Genomic DNA, 17,929 nt, shown 5'->3' with positions numbered 1-17,929 from the left:
TTTTTTGACTTTTTTATATGAGAGGCGATGTGATCCAAAATGGGTTAAAAACTTACTTTTGACTTTTTTTATGATGTTCCCAAATGGCCCCTTGTCTTATTAATTTTTTAGTTTATTTTGTCTTTTTGTGACTAAAATAATCAAAAAAAAAAAAAACATGCCAAGATGTTAAAAAATGGGCATTTATTCTATTACTTATCTTCCATTTAGGTTTATTTTTTTATGTTATAATATGGGTGACATAATTATCAAAATATTTTTAATAATAATAAGGTGAAGCGCACATTAATATTCACATTGTCAGTGTAAATATTTCATGATTTGAATATTCACACTATTGAATTTATTTAATGTAAATGTTCACATCACCAAATTACTAATGGTTCAAAAAATATTTATAAAGGTAAAATTGTCCATAAAATATTCTAAATATGATAATTAAGATTTGGTAGATCAAATGTTCAAAATAATAGGATTTATTGAAATACAAGAATAATTTATGGACTAATTGGAGTAAAAATTTGAGTTAAAACTCCATTTGATATCACGTGTTCCAACGGAGAATTTTGAACTTTCATCAAAACACTAGTCGACCAAGCGAACGACCGGCCAGTGTAATTTTTTACAAATTTTTACAAGGAAGTGGTCATACGGGAGGGACAACTAGCCGGACATCCAGCTAGTTGTCCGATGGTAAAATGGCATGCAGCTCTAATGACTATAAACAGTGATTTAATGAAAAGCACAACTATACTCAATTTGATGAAAGATTTGAGAAATTCTAGATTTGATGAAACATTTAGTGCTAGGTTAGAGCAGTAAAAGGTGGGTTTTTTCATCAAATTTATATTTAATGAAACATTTGGTGTTGGGTTGGAGATGGTCTAAGGGAGTTTTATTTTTTCATCAAATTTATAGGTGATCATTGGGTCAGACATTCGCCCAGACATCCTCCTAGACAACCGATTTTGTGATGAATTTGATAAAAATTTACTCTAGACTGTATGAGCGGTCGAACGTTTAGTGAGATGACTACCTAGATTTGACGAAACATTGGAGTGCATTATATTTGATCAAATTTTTCATCAAATTTTTACTAAAAATTTTTAGTAAAACGTTAGAGATACTCTAACAGATCTCGTTTAAAAGTCCATTGAAGATTTTTACACTTGAAAAAACTTTAAAACATAAAAATTAATTACAAAATCAAACAAAATTTTATGTATTTTTATAAATATCATATAAATTTAATTTTGTTCACACACTTTACAAATCATACACATTTTTTATTGATTTAAAATAATAAAATGTAATATATTTTTTTAATATATAAGACCCATTACCCTCCAAAGTCCTGGTTTCACGCTAAGAGTCGGCTATATTATATATGTATTGGTTGTATTGTTGTATGTTTATTAATAATTAATGATTAATTAATTAGTATTATTATTCTTTGGTTGTTGCTTTTTGGGGGGATGTACGTATGATATGAGCTACCTGCATTTAACACCGACATGCAAATTACATAAAACAATAATAATAATAATAATAATAATAATAATATTACCAACTATATGAAAAATAAGATGTGTGAAGTAACACGAATTTTATTCAAATTCAATACAATAAAACCTGACTTTGTTAGAGGGAAATTTGATATCCGATCACTAAATAGATCCAATATACAAAAATATGATCTGATTTGATGTGATTCATCTTTTGCTATAATCCTTGTTAATTTATATTTTGCAAACTAGGACATATATAAAAGACAATTTAAATATATGCTTAACATAAAATGCATGAACAATTGATTAGTACAAGTTGAAAATTATACTTAGGGGTCTTTTGAGTAGTGGGCTATAATTCACTTCCAAAATTATAACCCACTTCCCTTTCTCACAAAAAGTAACTTTTAATCAGCTTCTAACCAAAAAACAGTTTTCAACCATCTTCCCAAAATAGCCCTTAACAAAGTCGATTATTTCATCAAGTTATTTGATATTCAAAATTACCAAAATGTGCCTTAATCAAGGCATATTCAAATTATGTCAAACCTGATCCATTTATAAGCTTGGTATGAACCAAATTTACTATCAACATAACATATATCTCCTTAAATTGCAATTTATATCCTACATATTTTTTTAAACTAGTTTTTGGAGGTGAGTAGCTTTTTCCATACCAAAAATAATTCAGTTGCTTTCCTCTTCCTCTGCGGATATTTATTTATTTATTGATTAAAAAATGTGGTATTATTGCCATTCACGTGGGGTGATATTATCACTGGGTAGGTACTATTGAAAAAAGTTGCACTACTTTCAGGGGTTACAGTTGAATTATAGAGCCTTTTTTTTAATTTTTTCTAACATATTATATAGGCAGAGAGGAAATCAATAGCCAAAGAACTAGGGTTTGAAAAGCAACATATCACCTCAATACTTGGAGGTTAATTAGAATGATCTAAATAAGTATATTTTTTTATTTTTTATAAAAAAATAAATAGATAATATGACTCAAAAAGATTTAAAAAAAAAAAAAAAAGTATATTATCGTAGGTCATGCCAAACAATTCTAAAAAACCTACAACATTCTACAAAAATGAAAAGGTTTCGTTTTTAACCAATGGCTTTGTGATCATAGATTTATGATTCCACAAGTGTACAACAGCAACCGGCCGGGCTAGTTCGCTAAAATGATGTTTAGAATTGTCTACGAGATAAGTCTAGCAAGTTTTTTTTGCCAAACCGAGCTTCAAACCGAGGCTTGGCCCAAGACCAAACCTCATTTGAGCCAAGCCGGTAAGATAAAATGAAATGAATAAAAACATATATTTAGACTGTGTTTTAATTTAGTTCAAATTTCACTTTCTTTTATTGTATTTTACTTCATATGCGGTTTATCCCATTGACATTTGAAAGTGCACAATTTGTACTATTTACCCCATTGACATAAATAAAATCATCTTTTACGGAAGTTATTGTGTGAACCATAGACATTTTGGTTATTTTTTATGAGAGTCAAATGCACTTTAACCATTTATATTTTATTTCATATGCGGTTTATCTCTTGATATTTGTATGATAAACATAATTTCTTTTGAATGTCCTTTTATAATGTCAACTTCATTTTTTAATATTAAAACTATCTAAATAAAAACATATTTGTATAATTATTTAAACTATTCCCATCAATAATTTAGGCAAAAATGTAAGAAAATTACATTTCAAAATCTTGTTTTGACAACACAATTTCACAAAACAAAACAACATGGGTTTAATAGAACCAACTCATGATTGGGTTTTTTTTTTTTTTTTTTTTTTGGTTAGACCAAAACAACTCATAATGGAGATTGGAATATGACAGCATACTTGAAAAGGCTGTCCCGACAGAAGTGGGCCAGGTAGCAAGAAATGGGCCTCAAAATTAAATGGACTGTGGCCCATTTTAACGATGTTATTATGTGTTGTGGGGCTCATAAGTTTGACCCAACCAGAAGATCCAGAGAACCAAGAACCAGGGAGGAGGCTATCAAAAATCAGCTGACGTGGCAGAACGAACGCCTCATGATCATCATTGTATTTATATGGCCATCAGGCCGTCAACGCGTTACGATACCCTGCGGTGCTCTGTCAACATAGTATTTGGGTCCCGTGTGAGTTGTTTGGAGTGGGTGGAGGGATTCCAAATTTCTAAATCGTTGATTTTGTAAAATTTATTAAAAAATAATAATTTATGTGAAAAAAATAATATTAATATTTTCATGATCGAATTACATTGGTATCTAATGTTTTAAAGATAAATGTGAATTCCAGTGTTCAATCATTCTGATATTTTGTATAAATAAACTATTCAACAAATTTTACAAAATAAACTATTTAAATTAACTTGATGAGTCCGGAGTGAGCCCCACAAAAAGGCAAAGCAAGCACGTTATGCATTGAAACACAATAGACATTCCAATTCCCATGTGCAAGCTATCCGTAACTATCATGTTATTAATGATATGTAACTATCATGTTATTAATGATCTCAACGAATTATAATTAATCAACTCAAGGTAAGTAGAATTTGAGATCTCCCATCTTAGTTTGATCAAAACTTACCTCAAAGAAAATGGAAAGATGGAAGTTGAACCCCCACTTTAGGAAGCATTTAATAATCCGATGGTTTGAACAATCATGTGAGTTGTAACTTTTCTTTTAAGTCTGGTGATTAAAATGACAAAAAAAACATTACTAAAAATTGTTGTTCAATTTTTTTTGATACAACTAAATTGTTGTTCAATTTAGAGGTGCTAAAACGAGTCTATTGTGAGATTGATTTTTCAACCTAAGCTTTTTGATTTCTCTTGTTTAGTAAAGATTTTGATAAATTTGACTTAATAATTTGTCATGTGACCGCTTAATATTATTAAGCTAACATGCAATGTATCATGTAATGAGTCGTGTAAGCTTGTTATTAGTGATTTGTAACTCTCACGTTATTAATGATCTTAACAAATTATGATTAATCAACTGGACATAAATAAAGTTGAAGATCTCATTCATTTGATCAAAGAGAAAGTGAGAGTTCGAACAACCACCAAAGATGGGATAAGATGGGACGTTTTTGAATTATCGTGTGAGTTGTGACTTTCCTTTTGTGAGTCTTGTGATTAAAAAGACCAAAAATACTACTAAAAAGAGTTGATTAGCTGAAAAGACGACGTCTTAACGGGAGATTGATTTTGACACCACAAGCTTTTTTTTATTTCACTTGGTAGAGAATTTGACAAGTCATGTGTCCATCTAATGTTGTTTAAATGACACACAATCTATATCATATAAGCTAGACTTTAATAGAAATCGAAGAAATTAGTCCATTAACCAAAGAAGGCCCCAAAGTTGGAGATTACAATACCAGCAATTCAGTAATCAATAATCAAATTTTGAACTACAAAATTTCAGTGTCAATTGTCAAAACTGACACAATGTTCTAGGATTTTGAAACTAAAAATAATTAAACTACTGAACCATTGCCATTCACAACACCAAGGGCAATTCAAGATGTTCCATTTTAGCTTCCATTTGCTCAACCGAAAAAAAAGATAGAACCCTGCATAACTACCCAGATATAAAACTGCCCAAAATCATATAATACAGTGTAAAAAACTCCAACATGCAATTGTATCTGTGGAACTAGTTAACTAGCCAATTGGACATGATGGTATGTAGCTCCCTTGTGGCCTGAATTCACGATTTCCAGGGGTTCTTCCTCTTTTTCGGGATTCCCTTTTGATTTAGATCCCTCTTCCTCTTCTTTGTCTGCATTTGAAACGATTTACCAACCAATGACGGCTGTTCTTTCAATGCAAAGCTTTTTGCAACATGCCCCAAATGAAGCTTTTTCACCATAAAAATCCTTTTTAGTTCGCCACGATGGGCAGTGTATGCACGGACCCAAGAACAAAATGCATCCTTTGCCAACTTCTTCATCCCCGGCTAAAACAAGATGTAGGCAAGGCATCAATTCAGAGAACATAAAAGTACTATTGTAATTATGGATTAAAATTTTGGATTTAATGAATTAACTGAAACCAAATGAAATAATGAAATATATTAATCAAATATCATCTGAAACGTGATTGAAATTTGGAGCAGCCATTTCTATTGGATTTCATATCAAGAATCCCTGCCCAGGGTCCACAACTACTGTTCTCACATCCAAGGATATACTTAAGAAGAATGCGATTAGTTCAACTATAGCAACAATGCGAGCATTTGCAAAGTACTAGTCTTTGCAAACTACTAGTCTTTTACTATACTAGCATATGTTTGTCCAAAGACTCCAATTATTTTATACTTTCCCTTCTGGGGACTCAATTAAGGAACCTTGACATTGAGCACATACACAATGTCTTAGGAGTCTCCTTTGAAAACATCGAAGACTCAGAAAACTAGTATTTGGCATCATTCTTGGACCCACATTCTGAAATTACTGTATTATAACTGTGCAACGAAAAAGTGGAATTACTTGGAATGTATCAAAAACCACTAGGAAATAAAAAATTAAAAAAAAAATTCTTAGAATATACTAGGAAGAATTAAAAATCAAAGAAGTTTACTGAATTATATTCAGAAGAATACCTAGTAGGCAAAGTGCTCTCAGTTCATTTCGACACCAGGTGGGCAAAATTCGAAATGCATGACATGATTAAAATATAATTTACTAGCCAGTAATCTCTTCTGCTGTGTTTGGATCATGGATTCAAGGAGTGATTTGCTAAAGAGAATCAGTGTAAGCTCACTTTTCCTTTTGTAAGCTATTTTTCTTTCATTTTCCCTTTAATTTTCCTTTCCCCTCTGCAAATCCCTCATCAAATCCATGATTCAAACACAACCTTAGAGGTGTCAACTCTAAACTGGTTGGCAACTTTCATCAGTCTCATATTGTTTAGTTAAATAGGTAGCAATTATAACTTCCGAATTTAAAGAAGATCAATAAAAAAGAGTCATACCACTGCCATGATGAAGGATTCAAGTGCCTTCTGCAAAGAAAGCACCCAGGGATGCATCTCTACGGAAACAAACCTTTTGGCATGGTGCTGCTGACCATATAATGGAAAACTATCCAACACTTTGAGAAGGGGATACTCCGTTAGTGACGCACCATGTTTTTCTAGGTCTTGCAAATAATCCATTTCAATTGGTTGTAGAAATAACAAAGAATGTCCCTTTTCCCCCAAGCGAGCAGTTCTTCCAACTCTACAACACAGATTAAGGTTGCAGCAAACCCTTATTCTTGACAATCACGTTCATGCCACATGGACTAGATTACTTTTGATAAACCAAGCATAAGAAAGTCGAGTTTTCTGAACAAAACTGTATATTAGATCTTAATAGATTGAACAAAGAATACATCATTTATATAGAGCACCACTAATTCCTAATCCTAATCCTACATGAATATATTACTGAGTTATAGAAATCAAATACATATAGGACACTTATTCCTAATCCTACAAGGAAAAAGGAGAACAAATTACTGAGCTATAGAAGTCAAATAGATATAGGACACTTATTCCTAATCCTACAAGAAAAAAGGAGAGCACATTAGAACACATTCTCACACCCCCGCTCAAACTCAAAATGTTTTAACAGAAAACACTGAGAGTTTGTCAATAAAAAACCGAAACCGAGCAGTGGTGTGAGTCTTGGTGAAGAAGTCAGCAAGTTGCAGAGCCGAAGGGACAAAAGGAAGCGAGATAACGCCAGACTGTAGATGCTATTGGACGAAGTGACAATCAATCTCAATATGCTTTGTTCGTTCATGGAAGACAGTGTTATGAGCAATTTGAATAGCACTTCGGTTGTCACAATAGAGAGAAGTCGGGGAAGACTGAGGGACGCCCAACTCAGATACGAGACTACGAAGCCAGACAATTTCAGCAGTAGCATGAGCCATAGCACGATACTCAGCTTCGGCAGTAGAACGGGAAACAACCGCCTGTTTCTTGCTTTTCCAAGAAATTAGGGAATCGCCAAGAAACATACAGAAACCAAAAATAGATTTACGATCATTAACATCACCAGCCCAATCAGCATCAGCATAAGCCACCAAAGTCTAAGGAAGAAGTAGAAGAGAATAGCAAGTCCTGAAAGATAGTACTGCGAAGATAGCGAAGAATCCGAAGCAAAGCAGCCCAATGTGTAGAGCGAGGGGCAAAAACAAACTGACTAATCACATGGCCAGCATAGGCAAGATCAAGGCGAGTAACTGTCAGATAGACTAAGCAACCCACAAGCTCGCGATATAACATCGGATCATCTAGAGGAACATCATCAGTAGTGTTGAGCTTTACATTAAGCTCAATGGGGGTATCAGAAAACTTAGTATCAGTATGTCCGGCACGATGGATAACCTCGTTTTCATACTTAGCCTGGGACAGAAAGTAACCCTTGGGAGAAGAAACTACCTCAATGCCAAGAAAATACCGCAGTGGTCCCAGATCCTTCATTTCGAAGGTGTGGAAGAGATGCTGCTTGACCTCAGAGATGGCAGAAGAGTCAGAGCCAGTGATGATCATATCATCTACATATAGTAAGAGAGCAACAAAACCAGCCGAGGTATGTCTTAGAAATAAAGCAGAGTCGGAAGCAGAAGGATGAAACCCAAGCTCGGTAACAGTAGTCTGAAAGCGATCATACCAAGTACGAGGAGATTGCTTCAGACCATATAGAGCACGCCGAAGACGACAAACCTGGCCAAAGGAATGGTGAAGACCAGGGGGAGGACGCATGTAAACCTCCTCAGTAAGATGGCTATTAAGAAAAACATTCTTAACATCCATCTGATAAAGAGGCCAAGAACAAACAGTAATGACAGAAATCAAAATACGGACAGTAGTCATCTTGGCAACAGGAGCAAATGTCTCCTCATAATCAATACCATACTCCTGGGAGAAACCTTTGGCCACCAAACGAGCTTTGTAGCGCTCAAGAGAACCATCAGAATGAGTCTTGACTTTGTAGACCCATTTGCAACCAACCAGATTCTTACCAGCAGGTAAAGAAACCAACTCTCAAGTACTAGTTTTCTGTAGAGCAAACAACTCATCCTCCATAGCTTGAACCCAACGAGGATCCTGACAGGCCTCCTTGTAAGATTGAGGCTCTGCAAAAGAGTGAATAGCAGACAAAAAGGTATGATAGGAAGCAGAAAAACAAGTATTAGACCAACCTAACCTTTTTGGAGAATGACGCGCTCAAGGAGGATATTGGTATACAGCAGGATCAAAGTCGTCAGAAGCAGGAGGATCAGCAACAGGGGCAGAGACAACTGGTAGAGGAGGAGCCTTGCGACGAGAATAAACTAACAACGGAGGAGGAGGAGGAGGAGGAGGAGGAGAAGGCGATGGAGGGGAAGTAGTCAAAGGTGAAGCTGAAGAAGAAGATGGAATAAGCTCAGGAGGAACTATGGAGATGTACTCATCAAACGGGATCTCAGAAGGAAATGGATCAATATGAACCAAATCCTCTTTGGAAACTAGGGCAGTGAGAAGAGGAAGCTGAAAGTGAGATAGACATTCGAGAAAGGCAACATGACGGGAGACATAAAGGCGACGAGAAACAGGGTCATAACAACAATAATCTTTCTGAGTGAGACTATAACCCAAAAAAACACATAGGACAAACTGGGCACTAAGTTTGGTCCTATCTTTACAGGGTAAAAGGACAAAACACACAGACCCAAACACACGAAGGAGGGAGTAATTAGGAAGTTGAGAAAACAAAGCCTCATAAGGAGACCGACCAGAAAGAAGGGGGTGGCATACAGCTGAGAAAAAAAGCAACAGTAAGAACTGCCTCACCCCAAAACGGAGCTGGAACGGAGGCAAAAAGAAGGAGAGACCTAGCTGTCTCAAGAAGATGACGGTGTTTACGCTCAGCTCGGCCATTTTGGGCAGATGTATCAGTACAAGAAGTTTGGTGAATAGTACCCAAGTTGGCCAAATATTCACAAAATTCAGTTTTAAAGTATTCCCCACCCAAGTCAGACCGCAACAATTTAATAGTAGATCCAAACTGTGTAGTGACCATAGACTGGAAAGTACGATATATCTGGTAGAAGTCAGACTTGTGAGTCATAAGATAAACCCACGTGTAACGGGTGCAATCATCAACAAAAGACACATTGTATACTGAACCCCCTTTAGTAAGAACAGAAAAGGGTCCCCAGACATCAGTATGTACAAGGAAGAAAGGAAAAACAGAAATAGATTTACTTTTATTAAAAGGTAAAGCTAACATTTTGGCAAGTTTACACGCCCGACATTCATCAATTTGACTAGAAGAAACATTACCCAAAAACCCTGACTTAGCTAAAGACCGTAAGCGATCAACAGACAAATGACCGAGGCGAGAATGCCATAAGTAAAACTGACTCGACTGAGAATTTAACTGAAACGAGGAAAGTGCAGCTGGAGAGGTGGATAAGGGGAGATGCAAGCTTTCAACCACGTAGAGATCTCCAACTCTACGGCCGATCCCAATCTGCTTCTTGGACACCCGATCCTGCACACAACAAACAGAAGAGAAAAAGATAACATCAAAACCAGACGCATCAAGTTGACTGATAGATAATAAACTGACAGATAACTAAGAGACATAAAGAACAGAAGGAATAGTAACAGCAGAAATGACAGATGGTAAGACAGACCCAATAGACAAAATAGACATACCAGACCCATTAGCAGTATTAATAGTAATAGGAACGGAAGGGGGGGAATACAGTTTTGAAGTAAGAAAATGTGAGGAGTCATATGATGAGAGGCACCAGAATCAAAAAGCCAGACAGAAGAAGGGATACTTGAAGAAGACCCAAGCAAACCTGAATGAAGAGAGGTAAGAGCGGAGGCAAATGGGGATGGCTGAGTGGTGGACAGGATATGCTGAAGTTGTGCAACCTAAGCACTCAAGGAAGCCAAGTCAGGATCGGGAGCTGGAGTAGAAGCAGTATAAGCGGCGGGAGGTCGGAAGTACCCGACGTAGGACCGCGGAACTGTGTCTAAGAAGACGGAGCAGGCTGACGTCCCTTCTTGGGACAGTTGTTCTTCCAATGACCCCTCTGATGGTAGAAAGCACACTCATCTGGCCCTAATGGTCCTTTCTTGGGTTTCGTAGTGGCCTGAAGCTGATGAGGAGGTGGGATCGATAACAAAGGAGGCTTCGCGGGGGCCAAGAAGACAGAAGGAGGCAGAGGCTGACTAGCCGTCTTAAGACGAGTTTTCTCGGAGAGGTACTCACGAACAATAGCATCCACAGATGGAAGAGGAGATCGGTGAAGGATGCCACCTCGGATAGCCTCGTACTGAGGAGAGAGAGCCGTTAAGAATTGCACTAAACGACCTTGTTCACAAAACTCAATATAAGCGTCCAGTATCTTGAGACTAGGTGGTTCCATAAGAGCCAACTGATCCCAGAGACCGGTCATCTCAATATAGAAGTCCTGAATAGTTTGATCCCGCTGACGAGCATTCTGAATAGTTGTTTCCAACTCATACCACTTGGCAAAATTGGACTGCTGATAAACACCGAGTAAATAATCCCACACTTCCTTGGCAGTATTGTACTTGGAAAACATCATTCCAATACGGTCATCCACAGAATTATGAAACCAGGTTAAAACTTGGGCATTATTACAATCCCAATTGTCACAGGAAAGCAGATGCCCTTCCGCCTTCGGGTCCGACGGACGAGGAACAGAACCAGAAACATAACCTCATTTTTTTTTTGACCAAGAAGAAAATTCTTCATGACACTGGCCCAATAGGCATAATTGCCACCAGTGAGTTTACATTTGATGGCTTAGATTTTAGTATCCGACATTATAATAAAACAAAATTTGTAATAAACAGACAAGTATGGGGCTTTAGTGCAATAATCCTGAAATAGGGTTTTTTTTTTTTAAAAGAAATACCCAAGTTTAAAGCGCACACACACAGAGAGAGAGAGAGAGACTGAGGCTGAGAAACGAATCAGAGAAAGGCAGACGAACCAGAGAGCCGAACCAGAGAGAGGCCTTTGCAAGACGAACCAGAGAGCCGAAGTAGATAGCTGCGAATCGAATAAGACAGAGATCACGAGGAAGAGAGAGGCCTTCGCGAGACGAATCAGAGAGGGCTAGGGTTTCAAACCTTCGCGAGTCTGGAGAGAGAAAGGTCGCGACTCCGATGGTGACAAACCAGTCGAACCAGAGAGGGCTGATGGTGATGACCCAGACAAACCAGAATATCACCACTTAGGGCTGATCATGAACCAGAAGAACCACGATGGCGACAAGCGAAACAGCTAGGGTTTCAAACCTAGCGTTGATACCATGTAAGTTTTCTGAACGAAACTATATATTAGATCTTAATAGATTGAACAAAGAATACATCATTTATATAGAGCACCACTAATTCCTAATCCTAATCCTAATCCTACATGAATACATTACTGAGATATAGAAGTCAAATAGATATAGGACACTTATTCCTAATCCTACAAGGAAAAAGGAGAACACATTAGAACACATTCTCACAGATAAATCATACAATTACTGTTAATCATCTGGCGTGCAAGATATTGTTAAATGAATAAATTTAGGGAAGCAAAAAAATCTCTTTGGCTGTGTTTGGATCATAGAGTTGAGAAGGAATTTGCAGAGGGAAAGGAAAAATGAAGGGAAAAGTGAAAACAAATAGCTTTTATTTCATTCACTTTTCTCTTCCCTTAGCAAATTCGTCCCCGAATCCATGATCCAAACATAGCTTTACTGATTATTCCTGATGGTCAGAATACTCAGATGAGATTGATTAGTCGAGACTGCTCTGATGTATGGAGCTTCTGAAACACATAATAGCAAGTGGAAGAGACATGCATATGGAGGGTTGAGGCGTAATGAATACTGCTATTTGCAAATCATATTCAACATGCGCACCGGCACTCAACACACAGTTGCACAGAATATAAAAATAAAAAATAAAAAAAACAGGTGGGGGGGGTAGTCACCAGAATAAAAGATAGAAATTCCAAAAAAAAATAAGTACCTGTGCACATATTCAGTAGCCTCCCCTGGAGAATCATACTGTATAATACATTTAACTTTCGGAAAATCCAAGCCTCTAGCACAAATATCTGTGGACAAGAGAAGAGCTGATTTCTCTGTTTTGAAGGCCTGGAACGTAGTTCTGCGGTCCTCATGTTTCATGTTTCCATGTAATCTGAAAGTTTTGCATTTCAAATATTGCTTCTGGCGTTCTGCTTCTGGTTGTTGGTTGGACAACTGGAAGTCACTGAGCAGTGAATAATGAAAATCGACTGCATCGCATGTTGAAAAGAATACCACAATCTGTAAAGTGAATGCATGAGAGAACTTGACAATAAGAACAAGTTATTATGCACTGAAGTAATACAACTTTTCATAACAAATTAGTTCGAATGAGAAATAATGACATTTCTTCCTATATTTAACAATTAAAAATAATAAACAAATGAATAAAGGAGATAAAAACAAAGTCTTGATCTTCTCCTGACTAAAGGAAAGTACTCAGTGTGAAATAATATTTGGAAGTGTATAAAGATACAGCGACCATTCTAGAGAATGAATCATGAGAGACTCCTACAAACCAAACTCATAATGATGCCACCCTACTGATTAGTGAGTGGCATTGTGCTACCAGAGCAGCACTCTTTCATTAACTTTCAAATGTGAAAGAAGTTTAAAAACCGGAAAGGTAAATGCAGGGCTGTAGTTCAACTAGTTATCTAACCATGAATTTACCAATTCAAACGCACATGTAGATCTTGCACTGATTGACCAGCACAATTCTTACGATACTTGAATGTGCATGCATTACATAAAGGAACAACATTACAGCATGTGTAGGAACAATCAGCAGTTTGGAAATAGAAGGGTGGCCTTACCTTATAGGAAATTTCTGAGTCAAAAAGAGTCTTCAGAATGGATAGGAGGACCACAAGCCGTGAACCACAGGGCACTATACAGAAAATTCAATCAGAATTCGCATATGAAATCGAAATCCATGAAAGTCACCAAATCAGAGTCTCCGTCACATTACCTTTAACGTATCTCTGAACTAATTGAGCTGGAAGCTTATATTCTTCATTGGAAGAACTTATTAGCTTTCCTGAGTACTTTAATTCATTATCCACATCAGATCCTAAAGATTCCAAATGTTCAAGAGATGGACTAGTTTGCAACTTACTGTCATCGAGACCAATCATAACTGGATTTTCTAAACTCATTTTAGCAAGATTATTTACTTTTTCATTTAAGGTAGCTGACAAAAGCAAATTCTGTCTCTGAAATTCAGAAATCCTTGAAATGGCATTCCCCTCGCTAAGAGACTTCTGTTTCCGGGAACCCAAGAGATCAAGTATCTCCTCTATGTCTTTACCAAATCCTAATTCAAGAATCCTGTTAAGGTGCACAACAAAGCCACTGATAAATGAAAGAACTCAGAAAGAAGAAGAAACAAGAACCAATTGCAACTTTAGATTGTAGATATTACCTATCTGCTTCATCAAAGATTATCCATCGCAAATTTGTGTACACAAAGGATGATGTATTTTTTAGATGATCCAAAAGGCGTCCAGGAGTTGCAACAAGAATAGATATGCCTGGAAATGACCATAAGTTACCCATGCTAAACAGTTGTGTTACAGAATAAATAACAGAGAATAGAATGTTTTATGAGATGTCTATCAGGCTAACGAACTATGCCTTTATTTCACAAGATGCTGAAAATTCTAAAACCTGTTAATAAAATGAGCATAATTGAAATAAGTGGCAAGACAAAAATGATAAATAAGAATTGAAGGCACATACAAGGAGGTAGAGAGAGATAGCACCAATTCTAGACAAGATAATAAAAAAAAAAAAGAAGAGGTCAAGTCATGTTAATGGGAAATTAATTATGTAGCAGCTAGAAAAATTAATTAAGCTAAGAGTGAGGTGACTAAAAGACAAGTAGAAGACCAAAAATAACTAGGCGTCATATTGCAGGACAAGATAATAAATAAAACATACTCATGCAGGATTTGACTCAAGCTCAAGCTAAATGGCCAAAAAGGAATCTACTTATCAATCAAAGTTGAAAGTTGAAAGCTTAAAGAATGAAAAACCTATTAACAACTAGACCAACCAAAACCACATTGCACCAACGAAAATCATTTAGTAGTAAAAACAAGGGTTAAAAACCAATTTGATAAAAGAAAAACGAAGGGAAGAACAAATGAATGGGAAATGAAGAAGTAGCAATTATGTATTATCACAACAGATATGCTGTCAATGCAAAATCTAGCTGGAAGATGCAGGAATAAATCCACTAATAATAGCTCTAAAATGTGAAAAGTAAAGAACCCTTCAGTTCAATGAGTAAAATGAACATAAAAAATTCAGTGAATAATATTTTTATACCCAAATCTTGGTTACGTAACACAAAATATGGCAATAGTTTAGTTATTGGTTAATGGGTCAAACAACTGAATATAACTGAAAAAAACTGCACCACAAAATTCCTGCTTGACAACCAAGTGGGTTTTACAACATTTGAACTTAACAATCTGGCCCATCAAATTGCTAGAGAATTCAGTATACTATAGTACTTAACAAACCTTAACCTGCAAGTTCAAATTCCAAAATGTAAGTTAGGACACTGTAATTATGCATGATGTCTTACCTTTGCGCAACCTGGCCTTTTCTTTTGACCTGTTTTCACCACCCATTATATAGCCTGGGACAATCCAATGAAAACGGTGCAATAACTTTCGCAAGATTTCATATACCTGCATGCATAACTCATGCGTTGGTACAAGAACCAACGCTACCATAAATATATCAGCTCATCAATTTTTTATTGGTCAAAGTACACAAAGTAATGCAGCAATAGTGTCACGTTTCTCATGACTAACAAAAGAGTGATGATCTAAAAGCCCAAGCTTCATCAAAGCAGACATTCACCCCTAGAAAAAAAAAAAAAAAAAAAACAAGCTTAAAACCACTTGGAAGTTTGTGCTTAAAATCACATGGCCACATAAGCTTACCCATTAACAAACAAATGAACAACTCATGGTAATGTTTCCCCTCCAAACTCACAAATAAAGATGCTATTCTTGACATTAAATAACAGTTCGAGCAACACAAACTAAAAAAGCAGATCATAATGATTTCAAAATATATATATAATTACTATATACATGAAAGCAAAATCTGAAGACCAAATGCAATTACTTCTGTAGAATACATATCAAATTTAAGCCCTCCATTGGACTTCAAAACCACTTTTACTCTTTCTTTTTTGTCAGGGACAATAATTTTGAAACTTTTCTATTGATCATTGTTGGTTGTGTTATTAACCACCACTGAGGCCCCAAAAAAGAAAAAGATTTTCCACATTTGCATTGAAAAATATACAAACTGCTGCTAAAATTCCATTTTTTATATTCAAAATTTTAAATTTAGTAGTCATTAATTTCATCATCTTTAAGCATGAAACATTATGAGAAATTGTTCATAAATTTTTTTCGATTGTATCATTTTTCCTCACAATAACCCGCAAATAGAAGTGCATTTCCAAAGATCTTTTCTTGCTTTCATAGCAATAAATAGAAAATTGCATCTCCTTGAGAAGTCTACGGTATAACTTGAAATAATCAGTCACAAGTAGAATTAATCAAGAAACTATTGTTCTTACTAACAAGCACATACCAAAAGTTCCATGGGACCGCTGAATTCGGGGATCATACTTCTGCAAGTGATGGATAATTGGAGCCAGATATACTACAGTCTTGCCCGTTCCAGTAGCCGCATTAACAAGACTAAATTTTTCATTCAGAAACAAAAACAAACGCACCAAATATTAGAAACAACTGAAAAATAAAGAAAAGTACAGAGGGGGAGATTGAGGGAGAGTACACATGTCGCCCGGAGAGAATAACAGGTATTGCCTGAGCCTGGATAAGGGTCGGAAATTCAAAGCCCATTCTATCTGTGGAGACATACAGAGGAACACATGATACAATCGAAAATAAGCAAATAAATTGATCAATCACTTTAGCACTTTTCCACACTCACGAACACAAATTGACTCCACATTCAGCTCATGTAAGAAATAAAATTAAGAGTGCATACGCATAATAAACAAAATGTACCAGCAACTTTCACAATTGAGAGCACGTTCAAAAGATGTATCATTTTACAAGAATTTTTAGCTTTGCTAATATGTATTTCATATCATATACATATACATAGCAAATTCACTGATTGCTTTAGCACCTTTGAAAGCACTTAGAAAGCAAAAATTACTTAGAATTGAGCTCAGTTAAGCAAACAAACTAAGAGTACATATGCATAATAAACAAAATGTACCAGCAATTTTCACATTTTGAGAGCAAGTTCAAAAGATGTATCCTTGTACAATAATTTTTTGCTTAGCTAAGATGTATTTTATATCATATACATATCATGCATATATATACATAGCAAATTCACTGATTGCGTTAGCACCTTCAAAAGAACTTTTCCACGCTTTCCAAAACAAAATTACTTTGAATTAAGTAATAAAACTAGGCGTACATATGCATAAAATAACAAAATGTAGCAGCAACTTTCACAATTTGAGAGCAAGTTCCACAGATGTATCCTTCTACAATTTCATATCATATACATATACATAGCAAATTCACTGATCGCTTTAGCACCTTCGAAAGCACTTCTCCACACTTTAGAAAGCAAAAATTGCTTTGAACTGACTGAGCTCAGTTAAGCAATAAAACTAAGATTACATATGCATAATAAACAAAATGTAGCAGAAAATTTCACAATTTGAGAGCCAGTTGGAAAGATGTATCCTTTTACAATAATTTTTAGCTTGGATAATTTGTATTTATATCATATGCATATACACATAACAAATTCATCAATCGCTTTAGCACATTCCATTAGCATTTTTTCCACGCTTTTGAAAGCTAAATTACTTTGAATTGAGCTCAACGAATAATACACAGTGAGAGACAGAGACAGAGACAGAGACCTCTGAGTTGGTCGCACAAGGAAGATTGAAGGCCAAGACTGGAGAAAGAACAAGAAGAGAAGACATCGTTGTTTTGTGTCTTCGTCGTCGTCGTAGTAGTATTGTTAGACTTGTTCTTCTTCTTTTGATTTTGATCTATAGCTTCTTCTGCGATTCTTTTCCTTTTGTCCATCTCTGTGTTTAGCTGCTGCTGCTTCTTCTTCTTCTTCCTTCCAACTTTGAATGGATTGTTGTACATGTCTACCCATGTTTAGGGTTTACTAACCGACGTCGTCTTGCCATCCCAATTTTTTGTGTTTTTTTTTTTTTTTTTTTTAATGTATAAGCCTATGTTTGGCAAGAAGGTTTGGG

The 17,929-nt window shown here is 35.8% G+C and overlaps 1 protein-coding gene across 2 annotated transcripts; it reads right to left on the bottom strand.

The window, feature by feature from the left end:
- Nucleotides 1–4,886: 4,886 nt before the first annotated feature.
- On the bottom strand, nt 4,887–17,831 carry LOC114260389 (P-loop containing nucleoside triphosphate hydrolases superfamily protein). 2 transcript variants are annotated; one of them, XR_014366005.1, is made up of 10 exons: nt 17,579–17,831; nt 16,462–16,534; nt 16,255–16,364; nt 15,227–15,370; nt 14,057–14,165; nt 13,604–13,962; nt 13,449–13,522; nt 12,572–12,873; nt 6,500–10,055; nt 4,887–5,483 (listed from the first exon to the last, which is right to left on the bottom strand). XR_014366005.1 is itself a non-coding variant. In XM_028200470.2 (10 exons), the coding sequence occupies exons 1-10, from the start codon at nt 17,814–17,816 to the stop codon at nt 5,235–5,237; spliced, it is 1,905 nt and encodes a 634-aa protein (XP_028056271.2). In that variant the 5' UTR covers nt 17,817–17,831; the 3' UTR covers nt 4,887–5,234. The 2 variants fall into 2 exon arrangements, 1 of the variants encoding a protein (XP_028056271.2); XM_028200470.2 differs by having other exon boundaries at nt 6,500–6,746.
- Between the last annotated feature and the right edge of the window lie 98 nt (nt 17,832–17,929).

The sequence above is a fragment of the Camellia sinensis genome, chromosome 4 (assembly GCF_055761805.1).
Source record: "Camellia sinensis isolate YWXY chromosome 4, ASM5576180v1, whole genome shotgun sequence".
NCBI lineage: Eukaryota > Viridiplantae > Streptophyta > Magnoliopsida > Ericales > Theaceae > Camellia > Camellia sinensis.
The sequence above is the reverse complement of the archived record's forward strand: the minus strand, read 5'-3'. Positions and strand labels throughout refer to the sequence as shown.